Source organism: Quercus robur, chromosome 7, assembly GCF_932294415.1.
Source record: "Quercus robur chromosome 7, dhQueRobu3.1, whole genome shotgun sequence".
Taxonomy (NCBI): Eukaryota; Viridiplantae; Streptophyta; class Magnoliopsida; order Fagales; family Fagaceae; genus Quercus; species Quercus robur.
In genome coordinates, this window is record NC_065540.1 from 15,489,269 (window position 1) to 15,499,044 (window position 9,776).

A 9,776-nucleotide genomic window follows, 5' to 3' on the forward strand; every position below is an offset into this window, starting at 1 on the left:
CAGATGTGGAGGAAGAGAAGGGTAAAGGCAAGGGTAAGGGAAAGAAAACCTCCTCCAAGGCCAAGGATCTTGCTAAGGATGCAATCAGTGAGGCTGAGGATCCTGGAAAAGGTCCCTAAGTCAAGGACGTCCCTCCTCCTCATCTAGAGCAGAAAGAAGATCCTTCTGCTGAGGCTTAGCTCCTAGGGCTATTTTTATTATTGCCATATAGAAGGAAAATTTTTTTTTTATTTACTTTGGACGGAAGTTGTATTGTATTGTATTTTGTTCCTTTGCCAAGATCTCTCATTGTATTATTTTTGGTTTATCAATATAAACGTTCTTTTTCTCATTTTTTTGTCTTATGATTAATGCTGATGGAATTTTATTACATTGTTCCAAGTTAACGTAACTATTTCTTTAATTCATGTTTGCAATAGCCATATCAATATAGACAAATTAGAAGAAATAGAACAGTGCAATGAATTTTGAACAATAAATGTTATTATGCCAAGCTGAACATACCTTAGAATTGCATAGGAACTTTGAGTTATCAATTTCTCCCAAGTCTATGGTTGGAATAAGTTGTTAATTTCCTCTAAGTCTGTGATCCGAGGAGTCATGCAGGACTTAAGTTCTGTTTAAAACTTAAATAGATGTCATAAGTTGTTAATTTCCCCTAAGTCTATGGTCCGGGGAACCATGCAGGACTTAGGTTCTGTTTAAAACTTGGATAGATGTCATAAGTTGTTAATTTCCCTTAAGTCTGTGGTCCGAGGAGCCATGCAGGACTTAAGTTCTGTTTAAAACTTGCATAAATGCCATAAGTTGTTAATTTCCCCTAAGTCTATGGTCCGAGGAGCCATGCAGGACTTAGGTTCTGTTTAAAACTTGCATAGATGCCATAAGTTGTTAATTTCCCCTAAGTCTGTGGTCCGAGAAGCTATGCAGGACTTAGGTTCTGTTTAAAACTTGCATAGATGCCATAAGTTGTTAATTTCCCCTAAGTCTGTGGTCCGAGGAGCCATGCAGGACTTAGGTTCTGTTTAAAACTTGAATAGATGTCATAAGTTGTTAATTTCCCCTAAGTCTGTGGTCCGAGGAGCCATACAGGACTTAGGTTCTATTTAAAACTTGGATATATGCCACAAGTTATTAATTTCCCCTAAGTTTGTGGTCCGAACATTCTGGTCATCATCCTTTGATAGGTTGACCCTGCATTCTTTAAACCGAAAGGCATCACCTTATAGTGGTAATTTCCAACGGGTGTCATGAACGCCATTTTCTCCTGATTTTCTAGAGCTAGTGGTATCTGATGATAACCCTGGAAGGCATCCAGGAAGCTCATTCAGGGGTGGCCTACAGTCGCATCTACCAATCGGTCTATTCAAGGCAACGGGAACGGGTCCTTCGAGCACGCCTTGTTTAAGTCTGTGAAGTCTACGCAGACTAGCCATTTCCCTGTCTTCTTTTTTACCACCACCGTATTTGCCAACCATTCGGGGTAAAAGACTTCTTTGATAGCCCCTGCCTTTTTCAGCTTCATCACTTCATCCCTAACAGCGTCGGCATGTTCTTTTGACGGGCGCCGAGGTGGCTGCTTCTTTGGAATAGAGGATGGGTTAACATTCAGGTAATGACAAATGAGACTAGGGTCAACCCCCAGGGCATTGTAGGCGTCCCATGCAAACACATCAACGTTCCTCCTTAAAAACCCAACCAGTTCCTCTTTTTCTTGAAGAGGTAATTCTGAGCCAACTTGGAAGAATCTTTCTGGATTATTGTCAACGGCAACCCTTTCTAAACTTTCACATTTTATCTCCTCGGCTAGTTCGCTGACTTGTGCTGCCAAGGTGGTTGATTGCTATAAGCTCTTCACAGGAGCTGAGGACTCGGCATTGGACCGACGTGAGATGGTGGCCACCATGCATTGCCTAGCCATGGCCTAATCTCCACGAATTTTCTTCCACTTGGCCCCCTGACGGGTATTTTACCTTCTGGTGAAGCGTAGAAGACACGGCTCCCAGGGCATGGAGCCAAGGTCTGGCTACTATGGCCGTGTAGGATGAATAGGCATCGACCACAATAAAATCCACCTCCACCACCTCTGATCCGGTCTATATGGGTAATCTGATCTGCCCTTTTAATACGACAGTCCTCCCTTCGAAACTTATAAGAGGAGAGTCATAAGCCGTTAATTCCTTAGGCCTTAAGTTCAACCCCTTGTACAGATCAGGGTACATTACTTCCACTGCACTGCCGGGATCTACTAGTACCCTCTTCACGTCGAAACCTCCAATCCTCAACGTAACCACTAAAGCATCGTCGTGAGGTTGGATAGTTCCCCCCTTATCCTCGTCCGAGAACCCCAATATTAATGAGTTTCCCTTTTTAGATCTTTTGGACTCCCTCTCACCATCCTCAGCGGGGAGCCGAGCCACGGACAGCACCCCAGAAGGAAAAGAGCCGGTTCTTCCTGGGGCGGCGAGGATGACGTGTATCGTCCCCGTGGGAGGTCTCAAAGATACATCTTTCCGAGGCTCTTGTACTGTTGGGCCCAGATGACCGCTAGAGGGGTGTAAAAGGTGACGTAACTTTCCTTCTCTGACCAACTGATCCAGGTGATTCCATAGATTCCTACAATCCTCGGTGGTATGCCTGTGGTCTTGATGATAATGACAATACAGATTCTGGTTGCGCTTCGATGGGTCTCCGGCCATTTTACTCGGCCATTTGAAGAAAGGCTCATTTTTTACTCTCTCCAGAACTTGTTGCATCGGCTCTCTGAATATGGCATTAACCGTTTGCATGTTGGTTTGTCCAGCGTGTCTCGAAAAATCCCTCCTCGGCTAGTTACTGTTATATCGTTCCGACCTGTAATCATTTCTTTTGGGGGGGGATGATCTTCTCCTTTCCTTTCCCTTGTAGCTGGTCCTCTTCCACCCTTTTGTATTTGTCAATCCTGTTCATCAATTGGCGAACGCTGGTGACGAGTTTACCAGTTAGAGATTTCCTTAAGCTGTGCTCGGTGGGGAGACCACTTTTGAACGTGCTAATGGCGACGTCATCATGGCTTTCGTCCATCTTGTTATACATCTCCCAATATCTATCCGAATACGCCTTTAAGGTTTCCCCCTTATGCATAGACAGAGATAATAACGAACTTAGGGGTCGTGGGACTCTGCTGTTTGTAATAAAGCTGTTGAACCATCTTGTAATAAAGCTGTTTGTAATAAAGCCAACTTGTAAAAAGCTTGAGTGAGCTACCTATAGGAATCTATGGAGTTCGTCTTCAAGCTGTTGAACCATCTCATTGCCACTGGTCCCAGGCTGGACGGAAAAACTTTGCACATCAGAGCCTCATTCTGGGAATGGATAGTAATTTTCTGGTTAAACTGGCTCACGTGCTCCACGGGGTCTGCTCAGCCGTTATAGATGGCAAACATAGGTTGATTGAAACGTTGGGGCAATTTAGCCCCCTCTATCCTGTGCGCGAAGGGTGATTTGGAGACCTGATCCAATGCCTTGTTCATGGCATCATTACCCAAACCCTTACTAGATGGGCTCTTACATCTCCGTTCAGGGCGCAACTCCTTCTCGTAAGAAAAGGTTTCACTTGGGGGAGTTTTTGACCTCCACCTGTAACTGACATCCTCCTCCTCGTTAGAGGATGTATCTGAGCTGGAACGGGATTGCCTTCGCTATGCACGACACAACTTCCTTTTTAGGTCGTCTATCTCTCGCTGCATGGCCTGATAGTTGTTTCGCCTCTGGGATATGCGACTACCTACTTGAGAGTGGCTTTGGCTCGTCTGAGTAGTATGTACGCTTCCCTCTCGGTTTCTTCCATTGCCTAGATTTAGCTCAAGGTCAGGAGGATTATTTTGCCGCTGAGGCCCAATAAGTTCTGTTTGCTGAGGGTTAGGTTGGCGTGGATTCTCTTGGTGTGGACCTGATCCTGCCATGCTTAACCGTCATACTTACTAACACTCAAGTTCTTCCCACAGACAGCGCCAATTGTAGGTGCACAATTTGGAGCCCAAACCTCTATTTTGTAAGTTTTGGTCCAAAGAGCCCAACACAATGAATTTTTTGTAGAGTATGGATTGAAGAACTAGGTTTTAATAAGTTAAACAGGGTATTGCATGGAATAAAGTAACACATGAACAAGAACAAAAGCCATTATATTGAAAAATCACACGATCTGATAGGGCTAAAAACTTAATTTGCGTATACAGATCAATGCAGTGGGGTTCTTTTGCATGCTACAGTACTCTCTCTTCTTTTTTCCCTTTCTCTCTTCCCCTTCTTATAGGGGCTTCTACACATTATATAGGCATTTTCTTATCATCTGAGCTTTACACTTGTCGATCATCTAAACCTCCACTTGAGCATCTGTCCCATTAGACACCTCTTTCAGTTCTTTGTGAGTTGTGGTATCCAAGGTAGCACTATTCAGGGGTCTTCTCCACATTAATGTGGCCAGGAAAGTAGCTGTAGTGCATTCAATGTGGTGGCGGCAGCTTTTGCTTAGATATTTTGTGTTTCCTTCCTTTTCACGTATTTAGGGGATGGGCTTTAGTGGCTTGGATGTCCTTTTGCTCCGGATTTTCAGTGTCCGAGGAGAAATTCCTCCTCAGACCTGTTTTCTTTGTTTCCAGTGATATGTTTAACATGAATTGTTTAAGCCACGTTAACTCCTCGGATGGGCTGGTGTCCTCGGACGGGTCCAAGGCCCAACCTGTTACTTTGGGCCATAGTCCCCACAATCATAATCCTAATGCATTTGGAATTCAAGAAAGTATTCAACATTGACGAAAATAACTACAAGTGAAAAAAATCAAATCAAATGCAAACCTATTTCAGCCATATAGTAAAATTAAATTTAACACGATTACCTATGTTGGGTAACTTTTTCTTTCCTTTCTCGACTAAGAATAATATCAACACAAATTATAAATAAGAAGAACCATTAGGTGAGGTGGCTATGACCGCATGTGTGGGTTTTGAAGGTGTTGAAAGCTTCTGCCAATCGATGTAATCCACAAATCCACCGAAGTACTTGTAAATTCCAATTGCAAAAACAAAAACAGTTTTATAAATAAGCAAGAGAGCCATAGTTACTACATTAAATTAGAATTCCAATTAACAATTATTAATAGAAATTAAAAAATTTTAAGAAAGTTGCTAAGGAAGCGTAGTTGTACCAAAATTCATACAGTATGTTATAATTGTTGACATCACCTCATAAGATTGATTCCCTCCCCCACGCTACCAATAACTAAGCCTTCACTCAGCAAACGAAAATCCGTAGTAAAAAAGTAATCGGTGAAATCCATAGAGATTTGCAAAACTGAATCTATAACAAAGGGCACAAATCAATTATTAAAAAAAAATGAATTATTGATTTATAATCATAGAAATTTTCATCATGTAACGATATTAATACAATCAGGTCATGGTAAACAAATATCTAAACTTAATTGCAAGATTTAGAATTGTACGCTATCATTGAAGGTTGAAAAATCAGCAATCAAGTATTATTCAACACGTGCACCACTCATAAACATGTATTGTCTATTGCACAGATTTGTAAAAATCAGCAATCAAGTATTATTCAACACTTGCACCACTTATAAATATGTATTGTCGGTTGCACAAATTTGTAAATTGCTAATGTTTATTGAACTAAACCCTAGATATCAATATAAAAAATTTTAGTAAATAGAAAAAGCCTAACCTTGATTTGATTTTTTAGATGTAGCAATTGGAGAGGGAGTGCTAAAGAAAGAGAAAAGTATGAATGGCTGAAACCCTATCTCAAGAAGGAGAAGCGTGGCTAGTTAGGTTTTTGTTTTGAAAAAGGAATGTGTGTTATTTATTTTTAAAAAGTCAAATAATTTTATTTAAATATTATGCTGACATGGAAAATTGTGAGAGTTTCAAAGGTTTCGGTTATATATATATATATATATATATATAGATTTGTCATGCTTTATTTACTTTTTGTTTAGTGTGTTAAAGTTTATTTACTATTTACCCTTCAAAAAATTGCATCACACTAGATATGTACAATTTTGAAGTATATCAGGTGATCTAGATTATGTGGTCATGAACCAATAACCTAAACCTAACATCTATTTGCTATTTTACATAAACAATGCTTGGAGCACAACTTTTTATTAAGATATCATTAATGGATTCATATAAAAGTAAATATACAAAATAACTTTAAGTAAGAAAACACGATTTTCCTGATCTCATCAATAGAAAATTGAAAATCCTTGTAGTTTGTTTAAATTGAGGGAGAGGGAAGGGGAGTAAAGTATAGTAGAGTAAAGTAGAATAAAATTGACTCAAAATTAGCCTATTTTCAACCAACTCTACTCTACCTCTCTCCACTCCCTCCCCCCCTTCAATCCAAACATGCTCTTAGTGCTCACTACATAGCATGACAAAATGTGAAGAATTTGAGAGAGAGGGACCCACGTTTAGATGAGAATGTGAATTCAATGCTATGCTGCTAAAGTATGATAATTGATATCTCTCTAATGACATATGTGGAATTTTATAGTAAAGACAGCAAAAGAGGCACATAAGGGGTGAACAATGGATCAACTAACTAATGAAGTCTTTAAAACTTAGTAGTAATGAAATTTAATTTTAAAAAAATGCTAACACCAGCCAAAAAGGATAGAAACTTCAATTTGAAAACCAACTTTATTAGTTGGAAGAAATCTGTGATGAGATGGGAAGAAAATATGGAAAAAATAAATAAAAGTCAAATGCTAACCTCCATGATCATAAACACCAAAAAAAGAGGTGTAACTGTCCAAATTTGGATAAACTGCATGCTACAAAAGAAAACACGGTAAATTATTTAGCATACAATCAGCAAGATAGCATAGTCAATGAAAAATCATTGAGATTATGTCCACTAAATGGACCCATTGAAAAGGCAACCCAAAGATTATGAGTCAACTTTGATCATATTTGGACCATTCTATCCACTTTGGTCATATTCAGTCCACTTTGGTCTTACTCGGTCCACTTCGGTCTAATTTTGTCCCATTTGGTCCAATTTAGTCCTATTAGGTCCACTCAATCCACTTTGGTTCTATTTGATCCATTTTGGTCCTATTCGGTCTATTATGTCTACTTTGGTCCTAATCAGTCTTTTCAGTCTAATTTAGTCCTATTAGGTCCACTTGGTCCAATTTGATTCTATTCGATCCATTTGGGTCCTATTCGGTCTATTCTGTCCATTTTGGTTCTATTTAGTCCATTTTGTCCCTATTCGGTCCACTTTAGTCTAATTTGGTCATATTCGGTTCAGTTTGGTTCTATTCAGTCTATTCTTTCCACTTTGGTCCTATTTGATCTTATTCGGTCTAATTTGGTCCTATTAGGTCCAATCGGTTTACTTTGGTCTAATTCGGTCCACTTTGGTCCTATTCGGTCCAATTCAGTCCACATTGGTTCTATTCGGTCCATTTTGTACACTTCAGTCCGATTAAGTCCACTTCAGTCCAATTCAGCCTATTCAGTCCATTCTGTCCACTTTGGGTTCATTCGGTCCATTCTATTCAATTTGGTCCTATTTGGTCCACTTCAACTCTATTCGGTCCACTTTGGTCCTATTATGTCCAATTTAGTCCTATTTTGTTTACTTCAGTCCATCTGTGTCCACTTTGGTCCATTCAATCCATTTTTGTGCACTTACATAATGGAAAAGGCAGGTTTAGGTTGAGAGCTAAGGTTGTGAGTTTGGATACAAGTGCTTCTAGCATTTGGTGAATCATAATCGGGTTTGATTTGGAGGTCTCATTTGAAAAGTTCCCACCGAAATTGTTGCCGGCGTGATTTGAGTTTTGTAAAGAACAAGTGGACAATGGTGAACCCTAAAACTAAAAGGCTTGGTTTTGTTTTTCTTTTCAGGTACTTTTAGTTGGGAAATGTCTTTTACATTTTGAATAGGTGGGAAAATTTGAAGGGCTTCAAGGAAAACTCTATTTGAAATGAAAATTTTAGATTTTACAATGAATTTGTCATACTTTATTTTCATAGTATTTTTTTATATATAATTTATAGAAAAATAAATAAATAAATGAAAAAAAAAAATGAGAATTTAAATATATGTATCTAGCTAAGTAAACAGAATAAATTTATTTAACTTGATCCGATGAGCTATTATTTAATAAAGATTAGTCTAGATAATTTATAGTTTGTTTATCTTAGCTTCAAATTTGAGTTTTTTTCAACTTTAATTTATATACAATTTTTTAAAACTTCATCTAATTATAATATGTTGTATTTTTAAATATCTTATTATCCAATGAGCTATTATTTAATAAAGATTAGTCTAGATAATTTATAATTTGTTTAACTTAGCTTAAAATTTGAGTTTATTTTAAATTTAATTTATATACAATTATTTAACACTTAACTATATTTAAATTTAATATGTTCAATTTTTAAATAATATAGTAAAATAACCCTCCCCCTTTTTTTTATAACACTCTTTTAGTGGTTTTTATAATGTCTTTTTTTTTCTTTTCTTTTTCCCTTTTTTTTTTTGGTCTCTCTCTTTACTAAAGGTGGTTTTTCTAATATCATCATTAGTCATCTATCACAAAGTATGATTTTTTTTTTTTTGGGGGGGGGGGGGGGGGGGGGGGGAGAACGGAGTGTGTGCTAGTTGTTCATTTTGAGAATAAACCGAAAATAAATGTGATCCAACTCCAACCAATTGCAAGATCTTTTTTTTTTTTTTTTTTTGGGTTATAGTTAGGAGAGGTGCATGATGACACAAATTACTTTTGAATAAATTAATAAATCATTATGATTTTCAAGCAAGATAAACATATTTATTTATTTTTATATGGAAGATAAACATATTTATAATTATGTACATGTGTATGAATTTGTGATTTGAGATCCATGTAATGTCATTTTGGTACCATAACTTGGCCCACTCATAAAAAATTTATGGTCCCATTCCTTACCACAATGGAACTCAAGCTTTTTTTTTTAATTATTTTTTTTTAGAGAGTTTCAACCTATAGCGTCTGCTCCTGATGATGACTCTTTATCATTAGACCAAGACACCAATTGGTTTTTTATGTAGGCGGGGATTGAACCCTAGATCTTTTATTCAACCATAAGAGATTTTACCAATTAAGTTAACTGAAACTCAAGCTTAATTGTGGTAATTAAAAAAAAAAAAAAAAAAAGTCACTCTCAACATGTTGCATTATTTTTTTTTTTGAAGGGCAACATGTTGCATTATGTTACTTATGAGTACCAGGTACCTAATTTTCTCTAAGATTACTTTAGATATTTAAAAATGACACCTAACTTCTTCATTTTTAAATAGAATAGCTAATATGTAACACATAGACATCTCTAAATATGATTATATGCGAAACAATATCACATGAAGTAAGCGTTTAAGGAAGATTTCGTGTTCTACAAGCAAATTACAAGTTTGCGTAACTTTTCTCTCTTTTAAATAAAAAAGAAAAAAACAATTATTCATATAAAGTCACAACAAAGAGGTATCAAACCAAAGGTAAAATAATAAAAAATAAACATAAAAATCCATACATGAAATTGCATTAAAACAACTAAATGATTCCTTTGAGTAAGCTTGAACCTAACCTATATGAATGATGAGAATCTTGCCCGAGAGTCAGCCACAAAGCTTACAACTCTTTAGACAATCTAAAGACACCTTGTTGAGCTTTCAAACTCATTGGCCGATCAAGTTCCCAAACATAGTACATTTATCGAACGAC

General features: G+C 37.3%; 1 protein-coding gene across 1 annotated transcript; it reads right to left on the minus strand.

The window, feature by feature from the left end:
* Window positions 1-2,096: 2,096 nt before the first annotated feature.
* Window positions 2,097-2,699, minus strand: LOC126691066 (uncharacterized). The gene has a single exon (XM_050386145.1). The coding sequence runs from the start codon at window positions 2,697-2,699 to the stop codon at window positions 2,097-2,099; it is 603 nt and encodes a 200-aa protein (XP_050242102.1).
* Window positions 2,700-9,776: the final 7,077 nt, after the last annotated feature.